This window comes from Fringilla coelebs (genome assembly GCF_963513975.1).
Source record: "Fringilla coelebs genome assembly, chromosome: 16".
NCBI classification, from domain to species: Eukaryota; Metazoa; Chordata; class Aves; order Passeriformes; family Fringillidae; genus Fringilla; species Fringilla coelebs.
In genome coordinates, this window is record NC_140042.1 from 4830805 (window position 1) to 4848210 (window position 17406).

General features: G+C 47.3%; 1 protein-coding gene across 3 annotated transcripts in view; it reads left to right on the forward strand.

The window, feature by feature from the left end:
• MAD1L1 (mitotic arrest deficient 1 like 1) overlaps nucleotides 1-14999 on the forward strand; it is a 345841-nt gene extending 330842 nt beyond the window's left edge. For all 3 annotated transcript variants that reach the window (XM_084216166.1, XM_084216165.1, XM_084216167.1), the window contains one exon: nucleotides 13936-14999. In XM_084216166.1, the coding sequence (XP_084072292.1) occupies nucleotides 13936-14094 (159 nt within the window). In that variant the 3' untranslated portion in view covers nucleotides 14095-14999. The remainder of the gene's footprint in view (nucleotides 1-13935) is intronic.
• The last annotated feature ends 2407 nt before the right edge of the window (nucleotides 15000-17406 follow it).

Sequence of the window (17406 nt, forward strand, 5' to 3'; positions counted from 1 at the left end):
CCTTCCCCAGGCAGGCTGAGCCCTGGCTGGGATGGTGCCCAGGGCATGCTGCAGGTGCCTGGGCATCACTGCCAGCTTTATTGTGGGCATTCCCACCGTGCCACCGAGGTTGGTTATTGCAGGATGAATCCCACATCTCACACAGAGCTTTGGGCACTGCTCTGGTTTCTGCACTGAGTCCTTTGTGTGGCTCTGTGCTGCCCTGCTGGTGTAGGCAGCCCATTTCTTCTTGTCTGTCAGTCTCAGGCCATGCTGGTGCCTCCCTGCCCTTCACAGGTGTGACAAGCAATGACTTTCAACGTGTTTCAATTCTCCTCACTGCTGCAGAGTGACTTGTTCTAGAAATTTTGGTGTGTAACTGGTAGGAAAAAAAGGTTGGCGATGTTCTCCAGAGGACATCAGGCATGAGGAAGCAGCAGCTAAAGTGGTTTGATTCCCTCTGAGATTTTTTTTCAAATGTAGTTGAAAACAAGCAAGTGAAATGAGATGCTTAGAAGCACTGTGTTTGTGAGGTTCTTTCTGGTTTTAAATTACTTTGTTTAAACATCTTTGTCCGTGAAACCTCCGAGGGAGCTCATCCTCTCGTTTTCTCATCTGCATCTTCTGCTTTCTGTCTGGTTCTTGCACAAGAAAGAATGTTAAGTGTCTCATGTACATCTGTATATACAGAAATAAATGTAATTGAGTTGTAAAATAGTCTGGTTTAGCAGGAGGAGGTCAGTGATCTCAAATAATCCTGACACTTTAGTCAAGACCTGCTCTGTATTACAGTTCAGATTTGCTGAGGTCTTTTCCTGTGGCATTCTGTAACATCTGAAAATATATTAGTGCTTTTCTACAATATATTTAGAGCACAGGCTAGATCTGAGGCATTTGAAGACATACTTCTTGACTCTTTTGCTGTTATGTTTGTATTTTTTGCTTGTGAAAACAATTCTCAAGAGCATTGTTAGGTGGGTCATAGCAGGAACACCTCTGGGCTCACTGGGGAATGTGTGAAAGCAGGTTTGGAGGGCTTTTATTTTCACACCATGTTTCAGCTCTGTAGTGATAAATGTTTTCTGGAGTACAAACCTCAAGTCCCTCCCCTTGCAGGTCTCACTCGTTGAAATGTAGAAAGAGGTTTTTATAATTTAAAGGTTTTCTTAGCCTTAGCCAGGTTGTGTCACACTTAGCCAGTGACAGGTCTGATCAGCAGCTTGGCAAGTAGCACAAAGTGGGAGCTGCTGTTTATTTTAGCAGCTGATGGCACTAGACAGGTAGGATTAGAGCAGGACATAGGGCAGAGAGGAAAGGTAATGGCACAGCATGGGAAAAAATGAGGGAGGAACAGATCTTTTAGGCAATTCTGTATTGGCAATTGACCTGCAACTCCAAACAAGCCAGACATACACTACCAGAATTTTTACCACACCCTCTGGGCTGAGTGCTGGATAATTCCCATGTCCTTCAGCCGGTGGGGTAAAGGCTGCTGAGTGACATAGCTGGGAGAGAAGCATTTGGAGTCCCCTGAAAATCATCTTAATTCAGGACAGTATTTTAATCTTGCAGGTGTGGGGTAAGAAAAAATGTGTTTCCTTTTCTTGCAGGCAGAGCCAGCCCCTGCACACACACCTGGGTCTAAAACCCCAACTAGTATTGCTCCTTTCAGCCAGACCCACAGCATCCTGGGATGAGAGGATGTCACAGTGGCTTTGTTGCTGCAGCACTGTAACCACAAACAGCCCAATTACTTAAAATGGGCTTCAGCCAGTTCATTCATATTTGATTAAGAACTCTTTGAAAGATAGGCATGTAGAGCTAAGAGCTGGCTTCAGCCTTAGTTATTTACATCAGGATGGGGGTGATAAAATCTTTTATTAGTGTAGTGTTTAAATATTTTGGCTCTCTATTCCAATATTGTGGCAAGAAAGAGCCATATGTGTTCCTAGAAAGAGAGCCTAGTGCAGCCGTTAATCAGGAGAGGATCTATTAATGTATTAACATTCAGAATAATGAGCAAAACCAGCATGCACTGCAGAGACTAACACATATCTCTAGTCTGCAGTTTTGAAGTGTTTGGGAAATGTTGTGTTCCTCCATCTTTCTAAAACTGGTGTTCTGCCAAGAGAAGTTCTCTTCTGTTTTTAATTTTAGAAAGGTTAAATCTATTTACAAAAGCAAACATAGCATGGAGTGCTGAAAACCAGGAGGATGTGGGCACTAACAGGCTCCCAGGCTTTAGAGTTCACAGCAGGAGCTGACTTGGCAGGGAAACATGTAGGCTTGTCCTTTCCTTCCCTTTAAATGCTGTGCTGAGTGGCACAAGGTATGAAGTCCAAGCTCCATACCAGCTCCCCATCACCACATTTCTCCAGAAAGCACAGGACAACGTGTGTGTGTCTGCAGATCACCACTGCACTCCAGGGAAGCTTGCTGAAAGACTTGGCACAGGAAAAGGGCAAATTTTAAAGAGCTCCAGAGTGGGAGAGATTGCTGGTTGAGCAGCTTGCATGCCTCGAGGTCATTGCTAATGAGCAGTGTCTTGCCTGAAGAAGTGAACATTTCATTTTAGGGCTGCTATGAAAAGCAGCCATACTGTGTCCCCTTTGCATCCCACACTGCTGCCCACTTTGCTGTGGCATCTGGAGCAGGCTGCACCAGGAAGGGAAGGAAGCCCTCTTAAAGGATGTGGAGGGATGCTGAAGTGGTAGCAGAGCTCAGCTGAGAGAAGCTGGAGCATGACAGCTGTTACCAGATCATGCAAAAAGCCTGCCAGCAAAAATGCATCAGTTTGTGTGATATCCGGGTGTCTTGTCTTCTGTTTTCATAATTGCATACATGGTGTCTGCATAAATCTCTTCCCCCCCTGCACTTGCAGCACAAGGAGCTGACTGGAGGATGGCAGCACATCAGTGGGAGAACACCAGCAGGAAGAGACAACCAGTCAGATGTGTGTCAGATGGGGAGGCCGGGCCCCGGGCAGGCTCCTCCGAGGTTGCTGGAACATGGTGCACTTGCTAAACACAAAACCTCTCCTTTTCCCTTCGGGTAGAGGAGCATGTTCATCCAGACATGAGAACCAGCAGTGCTGTCTTGCCATGTTCTTCAGGAGCTTAGTGCCAAATGACAGCACAGGCAGCAACAGCAGGAGCTTTCAGCAAACGCGTCGTAGCCCAAAGGGCTGAGTGTCCCCTCAAGGGATACAGTGGAATTTCTCCTGCTGTTTCAGTGAATACTGAAATCTTCCTATTTATTCACTCCTCAGCTGCAACCTCTGTCTCTTGAGCCCTGGACTTTCTTATGGTGAGATCAGACCTGCTCAAGGAGAGAGGAGTTCTATGTGTCTGTGTTTCACATTGGATTTTACCATTAAAAGCCCATTTCAATATAGCTGGATATACCCAATGTGCACAGGCCAGTTGACTGGTTTCCCGACTATCTAGTTCTTCAAGGTTTCTTGCCTGTGGACTGCAAGTCTGGTTGAGTAACTCCACAAATAGAATTACTGATATTCATCAGCTCCATTATAAAAATTATCACATCTTCTCAGTATAAACTTCCACTTGTGGCTATAGACGCAGTCTGAGGAATGTTGGATTGTGAGCTGTTAAGGGTTAAAACTCATTCTTGAGGACACAAGAAAATCATTTTGCATGTTCAGAATCAACTTCCTTCTTTGACTTGCTGGGTACTGACAACTCAGGCTTGCTTTGGTCCTGCTGGCAGTCGTGCTGATGACAGCGATTTCAAATGAATAAAAACGAAGGAAAACGTGAGCCAGCAAAAAAGCGACAGCAGGAAAAGCACCTTCCTCAACCCACACTAACATTGTGGCATTTGGTTATTGATGTTGCAATGGCAACTAATGTTATTCCCAGAGCCAACACTTAAATTCCACTTTGGTAGAGCATAACTGTAAGCAAGTCACAGGGTCCCACAGGAAGGGGTAATTATTGACCAATTCTTCTTGCTCTTAGATGAGCGGTGCCTTTGGTCTGCGGTGCAGAGCGCTGGCTCTGTGCAGAGGTGACTAATATGTGTCACCAATTTCCTTGATGTAAGGCTTGAACCTGCATTTTAGCCCGGGGTGCCAGACTATGACAAACAAGAGCTAGAAGAGGGTGGTGAATAAACATGGTGAGAATTTCAGCTGTAATCTGCCATCAGGTCCATCTGTTATTCGTTCCCCCACAAGCCTTGCAAGCTCAATGAGCCAGGAACGGGCATGCTCCATATACTGTCCCATCCCTCAGCCACAGAGCTAAGGTCTAATTGTCTGCTTGTCATTAAGTTTATCACTTACAGTCCCTTGAAACATTACTGGTCACGGGATCTTGTTCAGTTCTTTAGCCTTCTGTCCACCCCACTTGTGGCAAGGCTTCCAGAAGGATACCAAAAAGATGATGAGGATAAATGTGTTAATCATGTGATGGCATCTGCAACATGGCAGAATAGCTGTCACTCCAGATGTGCCTCCCAGGCGTGTGTCCTCTGCTCATTTAACCATTCCCAGCCCCAGGCACTTTCCCTCTATCTCACACAAGGTGAGATGCCCAGCTCACAAACTCAGGGGCTCATTTCCAGTTGGCAGCTGTGAGTGCTGAGGTCTATATGACCTATTTTCACTCTGTGACATGTGCAGACACTTTCCTGCTGACTTCCTCTAATCCAGGAAGGCAGAGGCTTCAGATCAGGACCATGATGCAGGAGCAGCCAAGCAGTGGAACACAGTGTATGTCTGGTGTGAGTCGGTGAGGGATGAAGGCTCCAGCAAGCTCTGCCTCTTGGGGAGCAGTGCTTTGCTTTGGGAGAGGGATGCCTATCTCCCAGGCAACGCTGCAGCCTCAAAAGTTGCTGTCAAAATTCTCCATGGTTCCAGACATCTCTCACTGATGGTGGGGTTTGGCAAACTCTGCTGCTTGTGTTCTCTTACAGACCTCATGCCCCCAGCTGCAGTTCACAAGTGGAGTATCTCCCTGCCTTGGGAACAGGCAGTCTTAATTACAGCCTGCATAGATTATTTTTTTTGCATTTCTCCCAAAGGTGCTTCTTTCTCATGTTTCAGAAACTCCATGTTCTTGGTTTACTGCTCCTCTGTTCCTTCCAGCTCAGAGAGCTTCCAGCAAGGGAGATGGAGAGGAATGTGATAAGCAGCTTGGCTGGTTAATGAGCTCTCTGTCTAACTGAGAGATTCTTATATGCTGGGCTCACTTGCCAGTCCCTGGTATCTCCCTCAAGTTCTCTGCCTTCTGCTGGCTCTCCTGGGGGAGCAGTTTGGAGCCTGGTTTGAATTGCATCTCCTTTTCACTTTGTCCCAAGCCGTGTTCACCCGGGTCAGGTGTGGACCAGAAACTGCCTCTGGACGGCAGGGCTGGAGAGCTACGTGAGCCTGAGATTTGGCTGGGAAAACAGAGCTTAAAAACCACCCAGTCCCTCTCATTCCCAGTGACAACTGCAGAGTCACTGCAGAGAAAGTAATGGGAGATTTTTCTCTCCCTAATTTATGTCTCTCCTGCATATGGCTTCTGCGGAGTCGCTGATGTTACAGACAGATGGGTTGGCATTTTACTAGACAGAACACATGGGCTAGATGTTGTTAATGCTTGTTAGCTACTCGCTGTGCAGCTTGACCAGTCCAACACAGTCACCTCACAGATGGTTGGGAAGCTGCAGCCGGGGTGCTGGAGCTGTCCAGCCCTGCCACGTGTGGTGTGACAGCAGTTGGGATAACACACGTTTGGCTGCTCTTTCCAAAGGGATTTGCTGTAGGTCAGAGACAGCCGTGGCTGTGGGATCAGAACAGCCTCCCTGTGTATCACGGAGAGACTCTGATTTGTGAAGATCCTGAGATTTTATGGAGGTATTGGTTTAAAGGATTAATGCCGTAGTTTGGGTTTTTATATAGAATGGGGTTGGAAAAATTCTGTGAGCTCCGTGCTTGTTCCCATCTCTACTCTTCATGCTTGATGTTTATAAGCATATTTGGCTGGTGAGCACTAGTTAGCAGATCTGAAGTCTGTTAAAAACTTGGACTTTATGAGCACAAGTTCCGACTACAGCTGGCTCCCAGTATTAGTTTGGAGTGACATCCCATGTGATTTTCCATTCTCTGTGATGTGAGTAGTCTGCTGTGATTTACTCTCACCAGCCATGTGTTCAGTGGAACCATTTTTAGGTATCACCTCAGCAAATCTCCACAGGGTGAGTCTCCTTCTGGCTGGTTTGGACATCCCTTCAGAGAATCTGTGGATGCAAAAGTAGATGCTATGGGTGAATCATTTACATTGCCATCTTCCCTCTTTGACAATGTTCAATTCGCAGCATAATGATGGGAGCCTGAATGAATCCTACAGATGAAAAGGGGAATTTTAGTTTCTGCACTTGTTCTCTAAGAACTCTCAAAGCACTTTCGGAAAATGCATGGGTATTAATCCACACTGAGCAGTAGTTCTTCAATCCTATGATTTAAATTGGATATATTTGTCTCTGTCTGTCCTGAACTGTTCAGTAACATTAATGCACCCTGATAATAGCTGTCACATTTTACCCCGGGGGTTGTTCCTCAGTGATAGGTGAAATCACAGCAGTTCAAAGACCTGTCTTCCAGGATGAAAAGCTCTATAGGAATATTCAGATATAAAATAGTAATAGTATGAATCAAAAAATACGCTTCCCTTATTTTAAAGCCTTTGATCTTATTTTTATGGCATCACATTTGACAGTCTAAAGGGCATTAACCTGTGGGAGAAACCTTTTCAAAGAAGGTGCTGACTCGCCCTCTGCTGCACAGAGCACTGTCCCCCAGGATTAACACCAGCATCTTTCCCCCACAGAGAGGGGTGCAGCCCTTCAGCACACGTCCCTGCCCTTTTTTATGTTTCATTTTTGACATGAGGTGCAGGAGAGCTTGCCTAGATCCAAACAGGGAGCTGTGGGGACAGGCTGGTGCAGCACACCCTGCTCTGGGTTCCTTTGCTGGTGCAGCATCCAGGACCCATCACTGCTGCCACTCGTGTACACAGCACCTGGGTCGTGTTTCTGATGAAGATGGAAGTATACGAGCTGACCTCTTGTAACAAAGACACTCTGGGGTTGTGGTTCATCTCAGTGTTGAATAATAAGAAAGGGAAAGGAAATGTTTGCTATAAATCTCAGTGCACACAGGGCTGTTTCTCACTTACCCCATCCCAGCATTCAATTTTCTTCTTGGCATTGCCAGGCATTTGCTTTTCTTTGCTCAGCAGCTAAAAGCAGCTTTTTCATTACATTTCCTGGAAGGCTCTTTACAGGCATCCATCCCTGTCTGCCTCATAAATTCGCTTTATATACCAAGCTGGTGACACAGAGGTCAGAGGTCTTGGCAAGAAACAATTATTATAAGGAAGTGCTCTTCTTCTTTGGGTTACAGTGAGAATATTAAAGGGGCAGGGGGGGGAATTTTGCTGCAGACCAGAAATGGTTATTGTGAAAGGTGACCTGATTGATTAAGTGCTGCACATCCTGCAGGAGCCACCATGGGCAGGCATCCTGTTAGGCCAGCTGGAACCTGCCAGTTACCATGAAAAAAAAAGAAGGAAATCAGTAAACAGTTTGCTAAATAACCTCATAAATATTTCCAGCCATAAGCACATCTTGTGGTTCAATTTTGTGTTGTTTTTTTTTTTTTTTCTTTCCTTAATATTTCCCTAATTTTAAATGAACGGCCTGTAATTAAAGTGATTTAGATGCTACCTGGGGACCTGGTATTTGAGCAGTGCATGATGCTTAGGAGAGATTGATTGGTGAGGCATAACTCAATTGGGGTATTTTGATAATGATATCATCACCCGAGAGAGCCAAGTTTGAGCAATTAAATCTCAAAACCTCGTGTTTGGGTTGTTATAACTTCAGCAGGCAGTTTCTGCATGTGCACGCACACAAACACACACACACACATTTTTTCCTTGGTTTTTTTTCCTTGTTTTTTTTCTGGGCACTCCAGTTTTTTGGCTTTCCTGAGTCTGTCTGTCTGTCTATCTGGGGTGATCTGAAGTGGTGATTTATCAGCTGTGCAGACCCAGAGAGAGGGTGCCAGCCCACTCAGCATCACTGCTTCCCCCCTCAACATCTGCACGTGGACAAGGCGGCCTTTGACATTTAGAAAAATCTTGGCATCTGAAGCAAGAGGCAGAAACAAAAGGATTTTCTCATTTAAAGGTCAGAGCCAGCAGCTTCTTAAAGGAAAATTTCAAATAGGTTAGTTGGACTGTGGCAGGGTTTGTCAGTGGGTGCTGTGGGGAAGGTGTCAGGGAGCTGAGGGATGTTTCAGGACCAGCAGTGTGCCCAAGGCTCCGAGGCACACACGGCGATGGAGCTGTGGAGCTTTTGGGAGGTGATCACTTGGAACAGCCAACCCTGAGGGCTTCTGCTGGCACATGGAGGCTTTGGGAAGAGGGAGTGGCTGCCCCAGGTGAAGAGGAGGTCTGAGGGATTCATTGCCAAAGGGGTCGATCTGGTGGGAGAGGTGCATAGCCCACATTGATGTGGACAGCACAGCACTCTTCAGGGTAGGGTGGGGAACACCACAAGGAGAAGGGAAAGGGGGAGTGAGAACTCAGGCAGAGAGGCCACAGCATGGCCCATAGCGCTGGAGCAGCCTGTGGAGCTGCACAGAGCAGGGAGAAGCAGTGGAGTGTTGGGTGTGAAGCCATGGTGCCCCTTCCCTCAGCGCACACGGGGCTGGTTGCTGTGTGTGCTCACATCATCCATGGGGACACAGCACAGACAGTGATTTATGGAAGGAGCAGAGCAGATGAGATGGGGCCTTCGAGATACATTCACTGGGTAAATGTCACCAGGCTGTGATTCACTTGCCCCTTTTGACCCCTAATACATCTTAGCCTTGGAAAGCACCGTCTGCCATAGAGCGTGGCCAAGCAGCATCTGCAAAGCAAAGGTTTGTCACCGCGCCAAGGGGTGGCTCTGGCAGCCCTGCCAGAGCCCTGGACTTCATCCTTCTGCACGCTGTGGAGGTGTTTGAAGCTCCTTTGTTCCCAACCTGAGACACAACTGTCTTGCCTGCTGTGCCTGGCACAAAGCTCCACCATCCCTGTTGTCTGCTTGCCAAAACCCATTCAGGAACTCCACCTGCAACGCTGGATGTGTGTGTTTGAAGTTGCAGGAACACATGTCCTGCATGGATTGCATCCCCAAAGGCAGTTGTGCTTTCTCAGTGTGGAAATCAGAAGTAGAAAATCCTCACTTCATTTTGAAATCTCAAGTTGTATAGAATTCTGTTGTATAGAATTCATGTTGTGCAGAATTTTCCCTTGTTTCTGCATTTCTGCTCCATACTTTCTGATGATACCAAGTCTCCATGACAGCTGTCTCCTTGGGGTGTGCAGCCACCCTCTTTTCAGTCTTATTCCAGTGTCTGAAGGTCTACATGACCTTGGGTCTAATGCTCAACACATATTTTTCAAGAAGCAACCTTTGTGTGATTAAACTCACGCTGCATGCCAGTTTAAAGCCAATGGCACTTTGGAGCCATTGTTTTTAGCTACCAGAATATGTCAGAGAGAAGAGGAAATGGGTGTACAAGAAAATAAAACCTGAGTGTATCCAGGTGAGAGTGCACTTCTGAACCCTGTGGTAGCTTGTGAGTGAAAGGAGACGCTGTCACACTTTTCACATAGCAGCAGCTGGAGGAGTCAGAGAAGGAAGTGCTGGGTCTTGGCTTTCAGGAGAGGCATGTGTGCGACAGCAGCATGGGTGCAAAGAGCCATCCCAGCAGGAGCAGTGCAGACAGAGTCCTGTACATGTTACATTGAAGTGGCAGTGGTTAAGAGAGCCTGTTACAGGCCATATGTTGCAGTTTTACTTGCCCAGTTCGTCCAGCTGCAGGTCCATTCCCTGATAAGTGACATTTGGGAATGCCTGTTGCTCCTCCACATCATCTGCATTCTCTGCTCCTTGCTGAGATGGAGAAAAGAGCCTGCTTTTTCTACCATGTTGGTGGTTATTTTGAGACATTTTTACATGTATATCTGAACTATAAAGCCTTGAATAATTTACTGGTTTCCAGAGTTAAGAGGAAGATTTATGGTGTTTCCTTCTGGCAGGTGGCTGCTGATCTTGATTCCCCTGAAGAAACAGTTGTGCTAACAGCTCCCTTCTTGGAGCAGGTTCATGTTGTTCTCCTCCAGGTTCCTGTTGTTCTGTGTAAATAGACCAGTGTCATTGTGGTGTGCAATATAGAGAGGTCTGCCCCCGATCACCTGGTTACTGTGGGGTAGCACAGCCTGCAAGGAGACAAACAGGCTGTCACCCTTCAAATCTCCAACCAGAGTCACAACCCACCCAGCCCAGCAGAGCTGGGTGTGCAGTAACACTGGGCAAAGAGTGATTTCCTTTGCTTTTCTAGAAAAGGTCCCCATAGCCCTTAAATCAGACTAAACTGGCAACGGAGCTTAGCGGAAGCTGAACTCTTTCCTTTTGCAAGTATTTGAGATCTGAATAAAACATAACAAAGACCTGAATCTTGGTAGTTTAGTGAGCCAGACAGACTTTTCCCATGAATTAGAAGAAACCAATACAAGGCTATGTACAGAGTACCTGAGAGACGGTGTTCTCATCGTGATGGGCTGCTGCTCTGTGCTCAGGGAAACTGAGGTTTAGGAGGGAATATTTATATCTCTAGTGAAGCACTGCACTTGTGTGGCCCAGCACAGAGGGGAAAGGGAGAGTGAAGCATAATGGTGCTCCCCAAAGTGTCCTCTTGCATTGACTCCTCTATGCATTGACTCTGGGGTGGATGGGGATAGTCACAGATCCAGCTTTTCCTTTGATCCCATGTTTGACTCTAAATGTTGATGCTTTTTTCTTTTCTTTTTTTTTTTTTTTTTTTTCATGGACTGTCCCCATGGATCAGTGACACTTGTTTATGCCCCTCTCAGCTTTGTATTTTATTCCTAGATGGGCTGGGGTGGCTTTTGGCTTCATCTAAACTTAGAATTTTAGGGAATGCATCAGCAGAGGAAGGTGATTGCAATATATGGAGTGTTCTGTGAACAGCTGATCTCAGGTGGCACCTGCAGCAGGAATGTCCAGGACCTTGCCTTTGAGGGTTGAGACTTTTATAAATTTAAAAAAAAAAAAATGGGTGGAGGGAATCCTAGCTATGAACAGTGAAGAGGAGGACTTGAGTGCCCTTGCAGCTTTGAACTGCTGGAAATTTCATATTTGTTATTTTCAGAAATACAGTTTTTAGAGCTGGAACCATAGGCACGCTCTGCATTGATCCAGAATGGTGTGGACCACCAGAGCCTGCAGCATTCACTCAGCAGAGTATCCCCCCCATGTCCTTCCCCTCAGTTCTGCACACCCCTCTGCATTCCCCTGCCTTGCTCTGATCCCCTGCTCGCTCCTGTTCCTGCCTTGGGCACTTCCCTCTCTGCCGGCAAGCACACCAGGCAGGGTGCAGGCTGGCTTTTGAAAAGAAATCCTGTGAATTAATGGGAACATATTGCTATTATTTCATATAATCACTTTATTTGTAAAGCACAGGCTGCAGAGGTACTCCCGCTGTTGAACCCAAAGCAGCAAATCTATCTATATATCCCAGTCTATACTACATTATGAACAGATGGGTGAAGGAAAAAAGCAATAAAAACAAATAATAAGAAAAGTTACAATGATAGCAATTTTAAAACACTCCTAGGGGGGAAAAAAAAAAGTTTCTCCATTTTTTTTAAAGCAGTGTGAGATTGAATGAGCTGCACTGCAAGTGCATCCATCCTCTAAGTTCACATGTAAACATCTACTGGCAGAGGAAGAATTGCTTTTTTTCCAAGTGGCTGCCTTCTCGCCTTGTGCCTGTTACAGAAGCAATCATAAGAAACCTGGGTGAGATGTCTGGGGTTTGGAAGCATTTGGGGGTTTGCTTTGATTTTTTAGAGTTCCTGGGGAGACAGAGGCCGTGGGGGTGACAGGGAGGATGGTGCCTCCCTTGACAGCTGAGAAAACTCAATGGGAAATAGCAATCTTCTCAGAAGCACGTATTTATCAGCATAACTTTCTCTGAGCATTATTCTTCTGCCTCTGCTGCAGGAGGAAACTTTGTTTATGAAGAACAGTAGAGAGAAACTACCATTAATCTCATAAAAAAAAAGAGAAGATATTCAAATGTAGCCTTCACCCGTGACACCAGTGAGCTCAAAGTAGAGGAAATTTAAAACATTTATGTTGCTCTGTTTTTGAGGTCATAAAACACAAGCAAATGGTCTGGCACTGGATGCTAAATTTCTTAAGGAATTTACTTTAATTAATTAAACTAGTAAACCAATTAATGGATTTGCTTGTAAATTCTTAGAAAATTAATTCTGTGCCCAAAGAGTGTTTTAAATCTGCGAGGGAGGCTGTGTATTTCATACAGAGCTTGAATTCCCATTTCAGATGAATCCAACTCTGCACTGAGAGGGTTGGAGATACAAGTGATGCATTCATAATACTCAGACCTTGCTCCAAAACTGGCACTTCTCATCAGCTCAATCTGGGGGGGATTGGCAGAATAAAACCTGTGCTGCTGCCACAGCACCCAGCTCCTGTGCTTCTGCTCTGCTGTGACACCTCTGGCTTTACGTGGGCTGGGAATTTACATCCTTCCTGATGCCTCCAACTGGCTCCTTCATCTGCCTTCTCTTCCCTCTTTGATCTGGTCCAGGCGTACCTCAGGTGCACAGGAGGTACCAGGTAGCTCTGGTAAGCAGCAGATCAAAGCACAGGATTTGCTGAAAAACAGCCCAGCCAAATCAAAGATCTAAACAAAAGCTAATTCACTTTTCCATGTGAAAACCTTGATTTGATTCCCTGCCTGGCTTGGGGATGACAGTGGCATCCTCTGTACCTTGCACTCCTCACAATCCAAAGTGACCCAGACATGGACAGCTCATAATCAAATGTGTCCAGGTGCTTGAGAACGTGAAATGGGAAGGAAGCAGGTTCCCTGGGGCTCTCAGCAGCTAAAGCCATGTTTTCCCCTCCCATTGCAATCTTCCACTTTGGGTCTTGGTATCCTTTGATTGAGGAGGGGGCTGCCAGCCGTGCCTGGCACCACCCGTGCTGTCCCACCTCGCCTCCAACAGGAAGCAGAGCTGCAAAGCAATTAGGAATGGGAGTATTTTGAAGAGGAAAATGGCAGGGGAAAAAAAATTAGCATTTGCACTGTGATGCTTTTGCTGTTTATTAATAAACAAGCTGCTTTCGTGCCTCCAGGGGCAGGAGAGGCTTCAAGCATTCCTTATTTCTCTTGCATTTAGCTTTTTTTTTGCTTGTTTTATATGTTACAGGAGATTTGTAGTGTCTTCCCACATGTTGAGTTTCCTTATTTTCTTGAGAGCATCCCTGGAATAATTCCTCTGGAGGCTTCGGCAGTGTGCTGCCAGGCTGATTTAAACACTTTAGGGATGCAGGGTGGATCAGTATTCCTTGGGAAGGAGTTATGTTAATCAGGAACAGGTCTGCTCTCTCCTACAGAAGTGGCATGACTTCAGGGATAAATGTTTTCATGGAGAGAAAACCCCTGTGCAGAGCTCCTGCCACCCTGGGTGGCGTTGGTGACAGTGACCCTGATGTGGCCACCTCTGATCTGTGCTGGCAGCACAGGCTCTTTCCACGATGGTCAAACATCTCCCCAGTGCCACATTTGTCACCAGGGAAGGCTCACAGGGGTCCTGCATGGGGACATTGGGATGCAGGACTCAGGAATGCCGTGTGCCAAACAGATGGCATGTCCTTGGTGACAGGCAGATCTGTGCCAAAGGACGCTTCAGGGTGGCACTGCCAGGGAGGTGAATTAAAACCTTCTGGTATTAATGGGCTTGTTCTTCTTTCCCTCCAGGCCTCCAGCTCCTCTGGTGGAAAAATGCAGCATTAAAACCCTCTGGTATTAATGGGTTTGTTCTTCTTTCCCTCCAGGCCTCCAGCTCCTCTGGTGGAAAAATGCAGCTTCTGGAAACGGAGTTCTCCCGAACCATCCGGGAGCTGATCGAGCTGCACCTGCTGCGCCAGGACAGCATCCCAGCCTTCCTCAGCGCCCTCACCCTCGACCTCTTCAGCCGCCAGACCATGGCTTAGTGCCCCACTGCCAGCTGCCAGCCAGGGTTTGGCCCTCTTGGGCAGGACACTTGAGGTAGCAGGAAAAATTCTCCTGTTCACCGCCCTTCATTTGTGGTGTTGGGTTGATTCTGTTTTGCAAGGAACTCCTTCTTCCCCCTTCTTTCATGCTGAGTGACAAATCCCACCAATTCCTCTGAAAAGCGTAATTTTCATCCTGTGGGAGGGCAAGTCTAGCTCCATCCCAGGGCTCTCCTGTGCCAGGATCCAATCCCTGCCTTTGAACTGGGCCATGTGTTCATCACTGCCCAGATTCTCAGGATCTGTCTGGGAGTACGGTGGGAACTGCTGGTTTGAGGAGCCCCAGCATCACCATTCACAGCTTTTCCCAAAAGGATTCCCTAAATCTGGTCCCTAACAAACAGACAAACCTGCATCAGGCTGCTGCTTCCTGCTGCATGGTTGTCCTCTTCTAATGACAGCCAAGGGCTTGGTCCCTGAGGACAGAGACCCAGGGAAAGTCTCTTGCTCTTGCAAACATCTCATCACTCAGCAAGTTTGAAATTATTTTTAAGGTATCAGTGACCTGAGTCTGCCATCACTCAACAGATAAGCTCAAGCATAAATGGCCATTTGAAGCCCCTATACCTGTGTTGACACCTCTGTTGTGGCTCAGTCACTGCCATGCTTTTGGCTCCTTACTGAGACTTTAGGGCTCTTGGTTATCTCAGGACTGTAGAATAGTGGAAGGGAGCAGTTTGGGCTCCGTTGTGTTCAGTGCTGGTGGCTTTAGCCTGCTGCCTGCCACCACCCTGTGGGTATCTGTTTTGGGAGATCTCCTTCCTCCTCCCCTCCATGGAGGTGGAGCATCCCCAGATGCCTGATATTTTGAATTATAATGGATGTAGCTCTTCTGTCATAACAATAAATTGTCACTGCCCAAACTGGGTGAATGACTCTTATTTGGGTTGCACTCTGTGCCTAGCTCTGCTCTCCCACATATAGAGGAAGAGCACATCAATGGTCTGGGAGGACAAAGGGAGAACATCATTATCTCTGTTTTCCGGGCAAATCTCATTCACAGACTTATAGGATCTTCAATGGTTTGGGTTGGAAGGGATGTCAGAGATCATTTAGTCCCAACCCCAGCTGCATTAAACCAAATCAGTTTGCTATAAACTTCTGTATATATTGATTTCCCCCTGATTTCAGCAGGAACACACTCCCTAGGCTTGGAGAAAAGGTAGCAGTGAGCAGGCTAGAAAGTTAGCTGAGATACTTGCAGCGACTGCAGGGTTGGCCAGGCTTCCTGGAGTCACTTGGAGACCTGTTGATGTGCCTACAGGCATGGAAAACATCTGCTGTTGACCCCATCTGCTGTTGACCAGAGGTGGAGGGACGAACACGAGATCTGGGGAGGCTGCAGCCCCCATCTCCCCAGCTCACCTCTCCGCAGGGAAGCGCAATAGCAAAAGTTTGTCATTTTCTCTTCTGCTTGAAGAAGTCCCGGTGGAAGATGAATTGCTGGGCATGCTGTGCCAGGGGAAGGCTGCCTGATTCATATGCACGGCGTGGCACGGAGAGTCGCCTTCCCCAGTCATGGGGAAAATGAATCATGACGTCAGCCGCATTCAGCTCCGCCGCCAACACAATAGCAGATCCTGGCTGCCGCGGAAAATTTTTCTCCTGGCTCCTTGCAGGAGAAATGAAGTAATTAATAAGTTTACAATAAACCCTCTATCTTAGCAAAACACAGGTGAGGCGAGAAGCGATGCTGGAGAGCGACAAGGGAAAACACGTTCTGCCCGCTGGAAAGTTGCCTCCCGAGAGTGAGAGGATAATAAGTTGGGAGAGAACACACAGTAGGCTTCCGAGACGCCTGCGGTGGGGAGGAGACATGAATTACTGCTCTGCTCCCTGTTCTCCCAGCAAGACTGATTTGTTCAACTAAGTTAAATGTGGGAGAGGTGTGTGGTGAGGATGGGTGCTTGGCTGGGTGTGCTGGTGTGGTGCAGCAGCTATCCGTGGCTTGGGAGCTGCTGGGTGACTGTCCTGCTTTGGTCAGCAGCATCCCTGCACTGCTCATGGCATTATGCTGCTGCACAGTGGGTTCACAGGGCTCACATGAAACTGGCATTTCTGGGAAGCTTGATATCTCTGAGGCTCACACATGGAAGCGTGGGAGTTTTTCATGTGGAGGTGTGACCATTGCAAAGCCACTTGGGCCACCTGTGGGCCATGGAGAAGAGGAGCTGAGACTCCCCAGTTTCTAGTTCCAACACTGAATTCAGGATGAAGCCACAAACCCATGGCTGTACCTGATACCACGGCAGCTCCCATCTCTGTCATTATCCTGCTTGTCTGAGCCATGAGGGAGCTGCAAGGAATAACTGTGACACTGAATTTTGCTGTGATTGCTCCTTCCTTTATGAGCTGCATGGGCTCAGCAGCCCATCAAAGGTGCTGCCACCGTGTTCACCATCCCCTGCATCCCCCCTCCATGAGTGCAGCCCCTTGGGGCAGTGCAAAGAGATCCCAGTTGCCACCACCCCAGGTGGTGAGGGCACAAATCCCATCTGGCTTTGGCTCATCACTTGCAAAGCTCCAGCCCTGTTTGTGGAAAATCCTTTTAGAAAATCTTGGGAGCTGAATAATAAATTTTCAGTTGGTTGGAGGGGAGAGGCGGGAGCGCTCACAAGCATGTGTGCTCGCTGGGTTTCCGTGCACACTAGCTGGGTTTATGTGCTGTAGGCTGTGAAATATGATTTATTGGTGCATGGCTGCAGGATTTTCTGTGTGTGTATGTGTGTGTCAGAGCATCATCTTGTTTGCAGTGTTGCCTGAAGCTTCCCTTCACTCAACCTGCTCGTGAGTCCCTGCTCTGCTGCCAATCAGCCCTGTGCATCTGTGTGCATATGCAAACACCAAACGGGCACAGAGCTGTCGGGTAAAGCAGCAGAGCTCTGGGCTAAGGCAGGTTTTGCCAGATTTGTGCCTCTCCTAAGGGCACATCTCTGAATCTGGAGGTTTTTGCACCTGCTTTGTGTCTCCTGGCTCTTGGTGTTGTCATGTGTTGCTCATGTTGTCCTGGAAGCGTGCGATGCCTGAGAAGGAACTAGGGAAACCCTTCTGGGATGAGCCGTGAGAAGTTTGGAGTTTGTGGATGTTAGTTTTGGATCTTCTCCATGTAACACTATAGGAGCAAGGGAAGGAGAAGGGGGAAGAGCATTGGAGCCATGATGGAGGTGGGTGCCTAGAGAGTGAAGGGCAGGAGCAGAGCAGGGGCTGATGGAAGAAATGGGGCATGGATGGAAGGAGAAGCCACCTCCATTT